The 15695-nt window shown below is 49.1% G+C and overlaps 6 protein-coding genes across 6 annotated transcripts; 2 read left to right on the top strand and 4 right to left on the bottom strand.

The window, feature by feature from the left end:
- Window positions 1-2851: 2851 nt before the first annotated feature.
- PFICI_13486 (uncharacterized protein) lies at window positions 2852-4445 on the bottom strand (the record flags this gene model as incomplete). Its single annotated transcript, XM_007842067.1, has 3 exons — window positions 2852-2981; window positions 3044-4119; window positions 4212-4445. 3 exons carry the CDS (start codon window positions 4443-4445, stop codon window positions 2852-2854), a joined length of 1440 nt encoding a protein of 479 aa, XP_007840258.1.
- Window positions 4446-4914: 469 nt separating this feature from the next.
- Window positions 4915-6141, bottom strand: PFICI_13485 (uncharacterized protein; the record flags this gene model as incomplete). Its single annotated transcript, XM_007842066.1, has 5 exons — window positions 4915-5129; window positions 5183-5265; window positions 5333-5709; window positions 5802-5893; window positions 5955-6141. 5 exons carry the CDS (start codon window positions 6139-6141, stop codon window positions 4915-4917), a joined length of 954 nt encoding a protein of 317 aa, XP_007840257.1.
- A 2624-nt stretch (window positions 6142-8765) lies between these two features.
- On the bottom strand, window positions 8766-9771 carry PFICI_13484 (uncharacterized protein; the record flags this gene model as incomplete). The annotated part of the gene is made up of 5 exons (XM_007842065.1): window positions 8766-8965; window positions 9018-9102; window positions 9166-9290; window positions 9340-9462; window positions 9528-9771. The coding sequence occupies 5 exons, from the start codon at window positions 9769-9771 to the stop codon at window positions 8766-8768; spliced, it is 777 nt and encodes a 258-aa protein (XP_007840256.1).
- A 782-nt stretch (window positions 9772-10553) lies between these two features.
- On the top strand, window positions 10554-11564 carry PFICI_13483 (uncharacterized protein; the record flags this gene model as incomplete). The annotated part of the gene is made up of 5 exons (XM_007842064.1): window positions 10554-10608; window positions 10732-10998; window positions 11057-11273; window positions 11332-11431; window positions 11487-11564. The coding sequence occupies 5 exons, from the start codon at window positions 10554-10556 to the stop codon at window positions 11562-11564; spliced, it is 717 nt and encodes a 238-aa protein (XP_007840255.1).
- A 298-nt stretch (window positions 11565-11862) lies between these two features.
- PFICI_13482 (uncharacterized protein) lies at window positions 11863-12855 on the bottom strand (the record flags this gene model as incomplete). The annotated part of the gene is made up of 1 exon (XM_007842063.1): window positions 11863-12855. One exon carries the CDS (start codon window positions 12853-12855, stop codon window positions 11863-11865), a length of 993 nt encoding a protein of 330 aa, XP_007840254.1.
- A 758-nt stretch (window positions 12856-13613) lies between these two features.
- Window positions 13614-15251, top strand: PFICI_13481 (uncharacterized protein; the record flags this gene model as incomplete). The annotated part of the gene is made up of 1 exon (XM_007842062.1): window positions 13614-15251. One exon carries the CDS (start codon window positions 13614-13616, stop codon window positions 15249-15251), a length of 1638 nt encoding a protein of 545 aa, XP_007840253.1.
- Window positions 15252-15695: the final 444 nt, after the last annotated feature.

The raw sequence follows: 15695 nt of genomic DNA, 5'->3' as shown, positions 1-15695 counted from the left end.
GATTTATCACTAGAGCGAGGTGTGCCAGGTCTTTTCGACTTTTGATTTGCATCTCGATTAAGCCCAGTGGATGGTTATTGTATTTGAACACAAGGTCCATGGCCTGAAGGCTCTCCTTCTTCTTGACACAAGTATTGTGATCGCAGTGACGCCAACCTTTACATTTTACCTTCTGCGGAATGAAGTGCCTGTCTATCTAAAGCCAAGGGACGTTTTTGTGATTTATGTAACTTAGCGCACGGTTGAGGACGCCGTTTCGTATCGGCGAAGGCCAGCGATCAGCCCCATCTCTGGTTTGCATCTTATACGCACGGCCGTTGACCCGGATATTGTCGTTGGCATACAGTTGCCAAGCTCAGGAGACGGCCACGTAGTTGCTATCCTTATGGGCGTTGATACCACCCTCTTGCTGTAGCAGCGTAATGCCACGATGTCTTCTGAAAATGCTTTCGGAATAATACCCTTGCTTCCGTTTGCGATTGCAGGACGGGAAGGGGACCTCTCGATTCCGGATCACACAACGTCTTTTCCTCGCCAGACTTGGCTTTTTTGGATTACCAGGAGGAGGTCGACGATTGGCATGCCGTAGGCTTCAGCCAGCTCCTGCAGCGTCGCGTCCTTATCGTCCTGATGCTGTTTTACTGTGCGCATCTTGACTAGATCGCAGTGAGCAACTTGAAGGTATATTTTGTGAAGGAGCGAGCGAGGGCTAGCCAAGATGAACAGGCCGTCATCTGTCAGCTGTTGTGAGGCTGTGCTAATGCGGGTTACGGGAATGTAGCGTGTGTCGTTGTGCCCGCTAGCACTAATGAGTGATATGCATTTATGACCATGACTTTTCCTCACTCTTTTGAACCTAATCGCAGCTTCAATCTAAGTGCTGACAAGCGGATATTGATAGTTACAGGAGGGACGAGATGGATCGGGGAATGTTTGAGGTCAACATGTAGTTTTCACTAGTGCTGAATTCGACAATACCTAGGTATCTATCTTCACTTTCGCCTAGCGCTATGTGTGGTCCAAGTGTGTTCACATAATGAGTAAGCGATACTCTCTAGGTTGGGTGCTTCAGAGCTCACACGTTTTTATGAGCCGTTCGTACAAGCGAACCTCTATGACCTAAATCAGAAGGAAGCTTAATTTAATTGTGTCATCGCTAAGGGGCCAAGGCTTGTTTTCTAGAAAACGCTTTGACGGCAGCCGTCGCTGCTGCATAGCTTTTTATCCGGCCAACTCTCCCCACACTATGAGCTTTGTAAGGGAGTGCGGGCGTAATCGTGGGCCACCGTGGAGGTGCTACCTGACAGTTCCTGACCCATTTGAAATGTTTACTACTTCCAACCCTTCCTTCACCTAATGTAGGTACTCATCTTGAACTCGAGCTCAGCGAGCCGCGCAACGGGCTCCGCATTTCGCAAGCGCCCTGTGGAACATGACTATCAAAAGTCATTTCCAAGCCGCAAACGTCGACGATGAGACACATCCTCTACTCGACACGAGAGCTTTCTGCCCAGGGCAAATTTCCAAAGCGAAGCATAATTGCCTGTCGATGGCTCGTCACGATGCTGCCGCTGGTCTGATGGCAGCGTATATTGCATGTATTCGTGATCGCTAATGTCAAGGCGCGGCCCGAATCAAGAGATGGCGCGCAACGGCAATGTTGTTGATGAAAGGATGTTCAAGGCAGCTGGGATAAGACGCATGAGCTGGGGAGGGACGGGCTGGTGGGGACGGTAAGTCCCTTGCAGCGTCGCTGCATGCCGAGACTACAAACAGGACTTCATAGTGATTGGGTTTCCGTTGAGCCAAGGATTACGGGTAAGCCCCGCCAACCGAGATGGTGCTGCAAATATCATCCGTCTCGAGCCGCGCTTCCTAATGCAGCTCTTCCCCGTGCGTTGCACTGTATACCTACCCATCGATGGAGTTGGGGCAGCCTTGCGGTCGAAGCTCCAAGATTCTTGATGTTGGTGTTTGTGAAAGGTTCAAATTGCAGTACACAAGTGCACATCCTTGTGAGCAGGTGCATGGGTCATGCACTGCAACGTACACAGGCGGCCAATTTGCTCTAATGGAACATGCTGAACGATCCTCTGGCTGTACTACAACAACACCAACAGCGCGAGAGGGGCAAAGACCATAACGAGAGAGCGGAAATTCTTAGATCCGACTAGCTGTGGTTCAGGGTGCAACGCCGCATGCATTCGACAGAGCTGATGTTGCGCGACTTTACTATGGGGCTGCCCGTGCTCTGTACAAGTACTCCAAATTCTAAAATCCGGACCAGGTATCCAATCCTGCATGCCTTCTCCGAATGGATTATTATGTCGTGCTCGATAAAATACGTGCCCGCAGGAATACATGTACTGCAGATCGAGGCACTCTATGTGCTTGTCGTGTATCAAGAGGTGCGTGAGAAGTCCTCTGCAAATATATGCAAGAATAACGCCACCTATAAGCAATGTTACCAAATTGAGCTATGAATGATTCACTACTTTTTCCCCTTTCTGAGACATCCTATCAGTTATGTCGATATCGGGCCCGAGGATGCAGCCACGAATGCTCCCAGTACAAACATCACGGATAATTGAATGCCTTGGTTACTCAAAATCCAGGCTTTTCGGCCAGAAATATTGCATTTAATGTTTACAAATGGCACAAGTCCGTCTAATTCCTTTGCGCGAGCTGGTAGTGGCTAGATCATCACGCAACTTCGCAGACAGCCAAGGCCAGCTGACCACCCATTTACCATAATCCTGGTCCACCTGTAATGCGTAATTTACTCGAGATTTGATTGGCATCAACCTCAACACACCTACCGAAAGACTTCCATGCTACATGCGTTCCGCATTTACCGGATATCATACCATTGATTAAAGTAATTTGTGGGATCAAAGTGGTGCTTGATGGACTGCAACCTTGGAAGGCTTTCTCCATACACAACGTCCAAGTCCTCATCACCGTGCGCAAAATTGATATAGCTGGCCAAAGTCAATCAATTGAAGCAGATAATGTTTTGAAGCAGATGCCAGAGAGTACGTACGTTGAATTTTTGGCCAGGCCATCGGTCGACCTCCAAAGGTCCCGGGTCATGCTGCCAAAAGCCTGAGCCTGGGAATCCAAGGCGGCATCCTCATACCAAGGAATTGCAACAGCGTTAAAATTGATGTTGCGGTATGGAAAAGCGGACGTCCCAGCGTCTACCGATCTGGCTTTCTCAAGAGAGTAAGCCTCAAGCAGTACGACGCTATTCTGCGCTCCGGGTTGCTGTTGGAATGCGACGTACTCGTCCCAAATCTGACGCCAAGTGGATGGGACCATATTTTGAAAGCCGGCACCGTAAGATGGTTTCCGTGCCCCAAAATTGCAGAATTGATCACCCCCAGCATTCCATTGGTTGTATGGAAGGACAGCGGTACTATCCAGTAATGGACCAATGGCATACAGGCTGGCAAATGCATCACGACCAGATGTTGCGTTGCCCTTGTACAGAAAAACTGTAGCAAGGACTATCGGCGTATTAGATTCTGAGCCATCTGAGATGTAGTACAGGAAAACGTTCATCTCGGGCTGCAGGTCAAGATCTTGGATGGCCTGTACAACCTCTTCCAAATCATCGGAATCGAAAACCAGGCCACCACTCCAAGCTTGCATATCATCCTGTGAGGCTGGATAGGACTTGACCACGGCGGATGTAACAATGCCAAAATTTGGTCCTGCGCCGCGCAAACCCCAAAAGAGATCTGGCGCGGACGAGGGCGTTACATTTCGTAGTTGCCCATCAGCAGTAACAACGGTCAAAGAGAGGACGTTATCAACCCCAAAGCCATACAAACCCATCAGGTTACCATAACCGCCACCGAGAATAGCACCTAATGTACCAACACAGTTGCAGTTGCCAGTCTCTACAAGAGCTCCAGCGGCATATGCATGCGCGATTGTGTTGTTAATGGTGGATCCACCTCCAATGGACACTTGGGTTTTGTTCGAGTTGAATGTGACCCCGTTGAGGCGAGCCATATTAATCAGCACAACTTGTTCGCTCTGATCGAACGTTGCCCAACCGGCTCCCCCATTCTGTGCCAGGACATGAACCTTTTTGTCAACGCAGTATTTGACCTTGAGATGGAAAAGTCAGTCGTTGCAAGCACAACCTACCATGGCCAGTAAGGAAAAGGCCCCCAATAGGGCACGGAGAGGGGAGTGCATACCGTAACTGCAACATCAAGCTCAGTCTCGACATTGACCACGACCAATGGATGCGGGGGATCGAAGTCACTCCATCGGGCCGGAACCTCCGAAGTGATGAGATTCTGTGTGGAAAGCAGAGGGCCCAACTCAGCGCTCACCTGCTTCACTGTCAGGCTGGTATAATTGGCCAGCCCAGGTGAAGCAAGGACACTGCAGGAAGCAGAAATGATGCGAAGAAGTGAGACAATCTTCATTGCACGTTTAGGCAGACAAAACAACAAGTAATGCATGTAGAGTTCAACTACATGGCTGCTGCATTGCAGGTATTTATTCATGAGCCAGTGGCACTCCCTCCCATCTCGCCAAAGCTGAAAGGTCGACGCGACCGCGGGACGCCGACCCTTGTGTGTACATGGGCGGAAAGGTAGCATTCCGTCCCATAATGAGAAGACGCGAGTCCCAAGAAGCCACAGCCTTACGAGCGTGACGTACCTTGCTGCAGGGAGCAAATTATTGTGGTCTTATTTCGTGTCACTTTCCTCCTCTATAGAGGCACAGTACAGTGTGTCCCGCTAATCTCAATTGGGATATCTCACTGCTGACGGTCTGACCTGTCCACCGGAAATGGCCAGGATTGTGGTCTTACAGCATCCTACCCACCCACCATCCATCGGGCTCGGGGTACCAAATTGAGCTGAAAATTTCCCACAGAGGCCTGCTACCCTAGACTGATTGCCGACTCAAAGGTTGTAGAGGAGTTGAATCAGGAACCATTCCATATCCGTCTGGCTTTCGCAAGCTGTATTCTGAATGTTGGCTTGTATTCCGCTTCTCCGTGCTCAGAAAACTCCAGATTGGCCGCAATGTTGGCAGACAGGCTGAGACAATAGCCATTGCCATTTCTATGTTGGTCCAGTAAAAGACTGGAGATGTATAGTCTACCAGCTCCACATTAGCTAGGTTCAAGATTTCCGGATTCTCGGGGGCTCACATGTCTCATCGTTGTAATGGTAGATGAATTCGGCAGAAAGTTGTACCAATGTCGCAAGGCGAGTGATACTGATTGCACAGACACTGCGTATGGATGCATCGTCAGCGATGAAGTTCCAGTCCCAAAAGAACAGCGATTGCTTTTGCTCACCTTGCGCCCAACATGAACATTCCGAGCACTCCAATCCTCTGTTTCCAGGGTAAGTGCAGTCGCAGCACCATTGGTATTGGTAGAATGAGGATCCCAACGTCAACGACCAAGTCCGTGGCCACAACAGAGAGCCACATCGGAATGGTGTCGATGCATTTGTTGCCGTAAAACTCTTCTATGAAGACTGTCACTGGAAAGCAGGTGAAGAGATTGGCGAAGAAATATGATACGGTCCATGCCACAACCACTCCGAGCATCACATAGACTGCCCATCGAAAGTTGCGAACGTTGTTGAAGATGCTCTTGTACAAAAGGAGGATTGAGCATTTGACTAGTCCTAACCCAAAGACGCTGAGAATATTGACGGCAAACTTTGTCTGATTCGAGATTCCAGGTCAGCTCACATGTTGCCTTCAGTCTCGAGAGTGGTCTCTATTAGTGACAACTTCATAATTTCGTGGTCGCCTACCTTTTCATAGACCACAAAGCGAGGATCATCGAGGATGGGCTGGCCGTCTGGTCCTACAATTTGATGTTGACCCAGTTGACCATCGATCGCAGCTAGCCATGGAAATTTAGTCATCGGTGCTGCCAATTTCTGACTCGAGTTCAAGCAACTCACCATATAATTGGAGAGCGGAGCAGACGATGCCAATGACAAGTGCTCCAACGCACAAGTAGTCATCAGGGTGTAGTTGGCGACGGTTAATTCTTCGAGCCCAGATTCGGAGGCCAACAAAAATTGAGGGTATTATTATGAATGCAATGGCGAGACCTATCATTAGGTCTTTTGAGTATGATTGTTGCATAGTGATTGTTTGCTTCTTCGCTTTCGGAAGCGTAAGATGCGAGTGCTTGTTGCACACAGATTTGTTGAGCAAATCTGTCAGTATTCACGGGAGCCATCTAACAGGGACTTGCATCAGTTGATGATATTAACGAATGCGTGCCGTGGTCAGAATGGTCGAGGCCGTAGGGCCAGCCGGGCCAAATTATTTGGGTTTCTTTCTAAATATTCACCCTTGCGATTGTAATGCCGAACCATCCAGTGGCACCATCCTTAAGGACTGCATTGATCCTGCGGCGGTAAGAAATGCCAACGGACGGTATTATTGGACATGACGCTGAGGTTCCCACTAGGGTCGGAACTTGGCGGGAACAACGGAAGACGCGCTTGGTGGGTTCAGGGGGGACGGGGTCATGGGACTTTGCATAGGACTATGTGGACAGGCGAGGTACCTTTGGTAGCCTTCCAAAGGAACTTACACAAGGCCTTGGTTCATTTTACAGACCTACAAACTGGGTAAGCTGCAGATGATGACATGCATTCTGCTCCTCATGTATGCATGCGAGGTAGCATATACCTCGAAATTCATTCAAGAACCCGAGCGAGTTGCACGAAGTTAAGCTTTTGGCCGCCTTCCCATTTTTGCACAAACACATCCGAAATCAGTCAAGTATATGCAAGATGTAATGGGTCAGCATTTATTTGAAATAAAGAATTTGCCAGTAATATGAGCGAATGTATTGGACGTGCTGTCTTTGCTACGAGCACTTCCCTAGTTGAAACGAGACGTGCCGACCAGTGGCTACAGATGTATTACACTCTTCCTCCATCTCTCCCCTACCCAACAAATGCGACTCAGGTTCTCGCCGACCATGAATTCTTAACAAGATCATCCGCATCATTTGCAGTATCTCGAATTGTAATATCTCGGGCCGACCACGAATTCTTTACGAGGTCGTCCGCGTCACTTGTTTCATCCTTTACGACGATGTCTCTCGCTGACCAGGAGTTGCGGACCAGTTCGTCTGCATCCGCAGAACGTCTGAGTCCATTAGGACGGTTGCTCCCTAGCGTGACTGTTGGAACACTACTCGCGGCACAATGCGTATAGACACTAGACAGGAATCAGAGGACATACCTGGAACAGGAACGGCCAGAGCCGCCCCCAAGAAGATCATGATATGAGTAAGCTGCATGTTGATTGCTTGAATACGTCGGTGGTGGGTGTTTTGATCAAGTTGATATTTTTGAGCAGATTGCAAGTAGCATGGGCGTTGGTGATGGTTTATATGCACACAGGGCCTCGTTGGAAGCCGTTCGAATAAGCACCCTAGAGCAGACTTACCACACCTTCTGATCTCATGCAAGTTGAGCACAGGCAAACCAACAACAAACAAGCTAGAATGTAACTTTGGAGAGGAGTCAACGTACTGAACCGTCATATCTTCCAATCTGGAAAATCTCCCCCAATCGTTATCTATGTACCACCACCCAACGATCAGCAAGACAGAAGTGCTTGCATATGCGGGTCCGCCAGCTCAATAGGACCTAGAACGGTAGGTATGTCACGAGTGAGGAGTGTCTTACGCACTGTCTTCTACTCGAACAGGCTCCACAGACCCCACGTTCTGTAGTTATCAATGTGAACAACGGAAATCGTGACTAGATTCGTGATCCCCTACACCTGGGCCTCCACATCTTCAACTTTCCGTCAAGATGCCTAAGACACTCAATGAGGATGAAGGAGATGAGCTTCTTTGGTCGTCACAAAGGAGCTCAAGCGAAGATGAGATCGAATTAAACCAGCATACATATTTCCAAGGTTCAAAGTGGAATTGGCTTTGCTTACCAATTGCTGTGTTGGTCTCCTTGATTGTTGGGTATCTGGTTGGCATGAGCAAGATTAAATATGTGGACAGAGTACAATTCGGCCTGCCGAGTAAGACAAGTGGTACTCTCTATTGATTCTCATTGCTGAGCTCTTCTTTAGTGCCTCCAGGCTCATTTCAAACAACATGGCAACATAACCTCACTTTCACACAAAAGCCAGACCTCGAATCGGAAGCGGCATGGGCATCGATCATACCCACCGGACGAGGCTTTGTACACCACGATGAACTCGCACCCTTCATTTCAAACATAGCTGTTTTCCATCAGCTGCATTGTTTGGTTAGTTTTGCCACTGTCAGTCATGGATATTACTTTTTATTGACCAAAGAATGCCCAGCATGCTATGTTGATCGCTTATTACGAGGCCCTCGAAAGCCCAGCCGTGGCAAACTTGACCGACGTACCTGACTTTGAGAATGTCACAGAGACGCGTATAGCTGTCTTCCATATACGACACTGCTACGATTACATTAGGCAGGCTCTTATGTGCGCTGCAGATACAAATCTCGAAGAGTTGGATCCAGAAACACACTTGACTAATGGATGGGGACAACCGAAACAATGCAGGAGCTACGAAGATGTGTTCACTTGGGCTGAGCGATATGCCAATTCTACAGACACTGGGATAGTCACTTAAATACCTTGACGAAGAATTCACGATCAACTTTTCTTGCTGAAAGAGGTCCGTCTTGAATATAATAATCATGTAGATGCACAATTGAACATCCACCCATCCATGGTATCCCGTGACAGAATCTATTCATAGCCAACGAAAATCGACCGATCATTCATATCCACCATTCGCCTTCTAGCCCATGTGTCCAGGGCGTGCCAATCGATGCACTCATTATCAGTATAAACTCTGGATGTAGGATAACCATCTCTCCAGAAAAAAGTTCCCAATGTCACGTCCCCCCGACACATCGCGGACTCTCTCCAATACTCCAGGCAATGGTCTGGATAGTAAGTTAAAATGGTTATGCTAATTTCTTTGAGATTTGGACATACCAATATGTGCGTCCTCTCGCACCCGGTCTGCTTCTGTCATGTTTGGATAATAGTGGCTTAGATGCAGATATCGCCTCACGCGTTTCTGTACCAACCGAAAATGTGAGTTGCGGATGAAGCTTGTGATTCGGACGAACTTATTACTTACGATGCAATGCAGCTCGTGGTATACTCCCATCTCTGCGATATAACCAGAACCATCGGCAAACTCTATGGTGCTGTCGCCTCCACTGAAGCGTGACAGCTCATCGGCAGATACTTTGATTGTAATTGCTGCAGAGGGTCAAGACAGGCGCCAGTTGGTGTGAGACATCGCACTTACGAGAAATGAGCTCCCGCCACGCCTCGTCATGCTCAGGACGAGGCTTCCCAGTGTAAGGATTAGGACCATCAATGTCCCGCCACAATCGTTTCTTTTCATACCGAAGTGCGCTTGTCGCTGGCGCTTTGTTACAGACACTCCTATCAGCAAAACCATGTGAAAGCTCAGACGCGTTGCTGTGAACCTACAATAGATGAGTTGAGGCCTAGCGCAATCTGAAGAATCCTGCCATGATTTGACTCGTGGGTAGAGAAGCCAAAGACTGGCGAAACCGATGTTGGATACGATTAGCAACACAACGAGGCAATGATAGAGTGTCTGTCGCCTTTGCGAATGTCTCGATGTATCTTTATCGTCAAAATCAAGCTCTTGTAGATCGTTGCTGTTCCTTTCAGTCGAGGCAACGGGACTATAGCGATGCTGTGAGGCCATCTCAACCAAGAATACGACATGGGGTCACAGAGCGATGGGAAGCTGCTGAACCGGCGGGCCTGATCAATTTCATGGATTCTTCTCTCAGAGTTCTCTCAACTTGCCTCATGCATGACCGTGGTACCTAGGTACCTACTCGCAGGTAGGTACATACCTCGTTCGATTCGGGATCAAGCGAAGGAACTTTTGGCCACCTCCCGCCGCCACAATCAGCGCCTACATGCCCCCCAGTTTCCAGCACTGTACCAACGGCTTACGGGCGTCTGCAGTTTGCATGATTGCCGCAATGCAGTCATGAGTTGGCATCATTGGTACGTTGGTGCTTACAGAGAGTGTTACAATGCAGGATCATCACTGACAAATGTTGGTACCCATTCAATCAAAAGTATGGTATATATGTACCTAGGTAGGTAAGTAGCCTCAATATTGAATGTTGGACGGTTGGTGGGCTGGCGGGGCTGTCGGGTTCGGGTGCCTAGGTACCTAGTTGAGACCTTGCCGGTAAGCGCTGTGGGGTAGCTAGGTACTTGTTCGTAGGGCTAAGTTACATGTCCAGTACCATAAGTGATACAGATATGTGCCATATCTATGGCTTAATGAATAAGTAAATAAGTGTGTAGTAATATTGGAATAAGCTGATTAGATATCGGCAAATGCAAGACATTCAATTTTGGTGGCTAGGTCCAGAACAAACATGATCTGACATTTCGTTTTCTGCACATTCCCTAGACTACCCACCTAGACACCATCTACACTGGTAGAGAAGGAGAAATCTCGACATAATGGCCGCAGCAACTGATTCCCATACAATCGTACTAGTCACGGGTGCCAACCGAGGTGAGATAGCCTGCCTCTCATTTATTGCGACCTCATCTCAAATTCATTGTTGACTTTGTATTGGTGGTGTAGGTCTAGGGAGAGCTCTTACTAGTAGATTCTTGCTTAGATCCAACACAACAGTCATCGCTGGCGTGCGCCGCCTCGAAGACCAGACAACGCACTCATTGTCCGAACTTCCACGGGGTGAAGACAGCAAGCTCGTCACCGTCAAAATCGAGTCCACGTCAGATACAGATGCGCTTGAGGCCATACAACTGCTTCAAAATGAACATGGAATCAAGAAGCTAGATATCGTCGTGGCTAACGCAGGATATGGGACAGTATATGGAGATCTGTCCCAGGTCCAGCCTAGTGAGGTTCGGGACTTGTTTGAAATCAACACAATCGGTTAGAGAGCCTTTCGAGTTTACTACAGCAATCTCTGGACTAATGCACACATTGTCAGGACCGCTTCGTCTATTTCAGGCGGTAAGGTCACTGCTGGAGAGCGGTGACAATCCTCGATTCGTTCTGATCGGTACGCCAATTGCCAGTATCGCAGCCATGGAAAAGATGCCTTTCCCAATGTTTGCATACGGCGCCAGCAAGGCTTCAGCCCATTACCTCACGAGGAAAATTCATTGCGAGAGCCCAAAACTGACTTCCTTCGCTGTTGACCCCGGGTAAGACGACGCTTGAGCACAACACTCGATCTGAACTCACTAACACGCAGCTCACAAGTTTCATGCAAACCGATATGGGCAACACAGGGGCGCGTCACTTCGGTTATGAGCAAGCCTTTGTCCCCGTTGACGCCGCTGCTGACTTTGTATTTGGCGAGGTCAGTTTCCCTGATTGAATATGTTTTCGCACTCAACGATACTGACGTTGTACAGATATTGAAGGCTACACGGGAGCAGACCTCGGGGAAATTTCCGTCCATCGATGAGGATCGAGGTTTTATTGAATGGTAAACATGGCCAACGGTCATCGGTGCTTGAATAGACATGCGACTTGTTCTTAAAGCTCGCGCACAGTTACTGTATCATTCTGGTACCTCTATCGTGAATCTCTTTTTTGAAGAAATCAAAGAGAGCCAAGGCGCAGAAGAAAACAAAATGGCACCACCTTTCGTTGGAGATGATGCCTCGTTCATGATGTTTGCGTCTTGTTTCATGTCTTCTAAATGCTACTACGGTATGGATACTCATGGATCCAAATCGATCACAGCCATCGTCCGCCTAGCTCTGTCCCGACCGCGAACGAATAAACCTAACTTTCTACCTTCTTCGCTGCAGTAAGGAGCACAGCAGGCCACGAGAAGGTCCTCTCGGCCTCCTGGCCCCCCATACAACTTGCAAGCTGCTCAAAGAGTGTCTCCATCTTATCCTGCTCCCCGACCAATCCGTTTGGTGTTGGAAAACTTGCATTGACGAAACTTCTAAGTTTGGTGAAGTTCCACTTGACGCCCCAAAAGGTAGGATCCTGTTCTTCACTGAGTGCCTCGTCCGGTCCCACGCTGCGAACGCATTCCACGGGGAAATCGCAGGCTTCGCGAGTGAAGAACGAGAGTCTTGCCTGCGTGTTCCACTTGTGACGGCGCACGTCGGTCCACAGCTTTGCATCAAATGGAATGTAATCTAACCAACTGAATTTCCCGTCCGCTGCACGTTTCCAACTTTTCATGCGAGCTTCATCCCCACCACTTACAACAGGACGGAATTTGCAATCCATGAGAGCGTCGAGGATCGGCTGGCAAGTGGTTGAATATTCTTCTTCAGTGAAGAAAGGTGGCCCGTAGAACCAAACGGCAAGTGTACCACCCGGACGCAGCAGTGAGAAGATGTTGGACAGCGCTATTTGTGTGTCCATCAGGGGAAATGTCTCTGCACAAGTGATCAAGTCAAATGAGCCGGGAGAATGGTGCTGAAGGAGGTCTTCGCCCGATGAAAGAGTGTAAGAAAGGTGCTCAGTAGGTATGCTGGAGTGTCTGGATTTTGCGAATTCCAGGCTCGTGGGGTCGTTGTCGGTTGCGACAACATGGTCAAAACTCTTGGTCAGGGGCCCCAAAGCCGAACCTGAGCCTGTGCCTATGTCCAGCGCGGCCGAATGGCTGGCGGAATGAGATGATTGATAGTCAATGACACGGTCAAAGATTTTGTGATCATAAATGGGTCGTGTAGAGATATACTCGTCCCAATAAGTGGCATCAACATTATGCAACTTCCAGACTGGCGCATTGTCCTTCTCCTCGATGATCGCCATCATTTGAATTTGTAAAACTAGGTATAAAGGATTGGTGAGATGGACTGTCGGACAAGCACAAACAATACAGACTTGCATAAGTATAAGGTAGGTATATAAGAAGGGGGAACAGATCACTACGCCGTTCAAGACGGCCGGCCCCTTCCAAAGTCTACGCATTTGCCATGTACTCGTGTATTCCAGCGACACGTATCCATGAGGTAGCGAACAAGTACTCAGATAGTCGCTGAAGGTCACTAAGGACATCCCTGTAGGTCACTCGATTCGCGGGCAGCACAGCGCATTGGCAGACACCTACAGCGCCCCCCGGTCAAGTTGTAGTGGAGTAGCTCGTACCCCCTTACTGCTGAGCCAGCTTGATGGGCAACAGAACTGGGTACGATCTTCGGACCTGTAGGTGGTGGGGAAGTACAGCCCTACCTCATACAGGAGCTTTCGGCTTTCTTGTGGTAACAATCATGAAAGTATCCCAAGTTACATTGGACAATGAACCAATATTTATTCACAGTGACTGTCTCACGGTGAGACAAACCCTCCCCGGGCTGCGACGGTTGGCTGCTGATTGGTACCACCAATGCACGCTCCTGTCTACCTAGGTATCTGCATCTGGTTCCTGACCTGGATGTTTCTTCTGGACTTTGTCTTGAGAATCGAGACCCCAAATACGGTTCTCCATCCCTCCCCCCCCCCTTTTTTTTTCCCATTGAAGTCATTTCCTGAATCTGTGTAAAACTGCTCGAGAGCATCTATCTTGATCAATGTCCGACCTCATTGCTGATTATATTGTTGTTGGAGCCGGTGTGACCGGGTGCGTTGTAGCTTCACGGCTCGCACAGAGCCCTGTCAAGCCAAAAGTCATTCTGATAGAGGCCGGGTCGGATCCATCAAGCGAACCCGCTGCCGCCGGCTTCCTAAGCGGCCTTTCCCTCGCAGGTGGGAAATTCGACTATGCCGATGCCAGCGAACCTGTTCCGGCCACAGCCAACCGTATCCATACCCTGAGCTCCGGCAGGGCTCTAGGTGGAGGCAGCATCCTGAACTACGGCGGCTGGCTGCGGGCAGATGCTGCCGACTATGACGAATGGGCAAAACTCGTTGGAGATAAGCGATGGGGCTACGAGGGATTCAAGCCATGGTTCCATAAGGTAGAATGCCTTCAAGATGCCCATAATGATTCTCGCAGTGGTGAGCTTGGGGTCTCAGGACCTATGCATATCACTTCTATCTCAGCTGCCGCATCCGGAGAGCGCAAATATCCACTCCGTGAAGAGGTCAGAGAGGCCTGGCTCGAACTCGGAGTATCGCCAGCTAAAGGCAATGGTTCAATTGGAGGTTTGACTGAATTTTACGAAAACTCTCGAGAAGGCATGCGACAGCCATCTCAAATGGCCTACTCATTGGCGCAGGTCCAAGTCATCACGGATTGCCTGGTGGACAAGGTCACATTTGCTGACCAGGATGGTACTGGAAACACTGCTACTGGAATCCAGTTGGCTGACGGTCGCAAGATATCTGCCCGGAAGGAAGTCATTCTCTGTGCTGGAGCCTATCGCACCCCTACAATTCTAATACGTTCTGGTGTCGGCCCGTTGGACACTCTTAAACAACATGGAATACCTGTCATATATGAGTCTCCCCATGTTGGCCAGAATCTTCACGATCATTTTGCAACCTACTTAGCATTCCGTCTAAAGGACCCTTCCGCTGGCTACGCCCTTGGGAGTCCGTCGTGGCAGCACAATCCCGCTCTATTTCAAGGTCTACCTTGGGATTGGGTTGTCAGCCAGCCTCTTCCAGCCGAAGTCCTTGCCAGATATACAAGTGAGGAGGCAACGAAGGCACGCAACCTGTATGAGGTAATCACTCTCTACGTCCCTCCAGGCATACCAGGCATTCCAGTCGATGGCACTCACCTAGCGACTTCCACAATGTTGCTGCTTCCAAACTCGCGCGGCCATGTCTCGATTCGGTCCACTGATGCGACTGATTCCCCAGTCATCCAGCCAAACTTCTTTTCTACACCTCTAGACCATGATACACTGGTCCATGCCGTTCGCCAGACTCTAAAGGTCATGCTCACAACTCGGATGAGCTCCATAGTCGACAGCGAAACCCCGCCATCAGCGCCAGGTCTCGAAGGTTTGGAATCACTGACAGCTGATGCCAGCGACGAAGTTATTGAAGATCGGATCCGACGCACTGGAATGCAACACTTTCATTCTGGCGGAACTGCTGCTATGGGGAAGGTGGTAGATGTGAGCGGGAGAGTACTTGGTGTGAAAGGCTTGAGGGTTGCCGATGCAAGTGTCGTGCCTATCCCTCTAGGTGGCCACCCACAGGCTACACTGTATGCCATGGCAGAACATCTGGCTAGCGATATATCTCAAGAGATGTAGATCTCGGAGCCAGCAGATTTCTTCCCTGCTTTACCATAAAGCAGGAGGATTTCAATAACGGCCGAGATGGGTTCACTGCGTCAAAATCAAGGCAAAGCGTGAGGGATACGTGCGTCCCAACCAATGTGACCTATTTATTGAACCAATCTAGTCTAATAGCCTCAGTCCGTCTTATGGTATGGTTTATGTTGTCGAATGTGTTTGCGAATCGCAGGATGCTAACTTTATTGCGCACTCTTGACGTGAAACATCAAGAAGTCTTCCAAGAGCTTTCTATGACTGTGCCCAGAAACTTGGCATCCAGGGCGGCATCTCCGAGCTGGAGATCTAGTAGCCATCTGACGATATATTTGTTCTGGGAGTATCGAATTTTGTCTTGTACTTTACTCCGGTGTCTTGCATTGAGCGTAATATAGAATTGAAGGTTGCGGGTGAAATACGCCC

Source organism: Pestalotiopsis fici, assembly GCF_000516985.1.
Source record: "Pestalotiopsis fici W106-1 unplaced genomic scaffold PFICI_Scf_11, whole genome shotgun sequence".
In the NCBI taxonomy this organism is placed as follows: domain Eukaryota; kingdom Fungi; phylum Ascomycota; class Sordariomycetes; order Amphisphaeriales; family Sporocadaceae; genus Pestalotiopsis; species Pestalotiopsis fici.
Note: the sequence above shows the minus strand (reverse complement) of the source record. Positions and strands in the feature narration are given on the sequence as shown.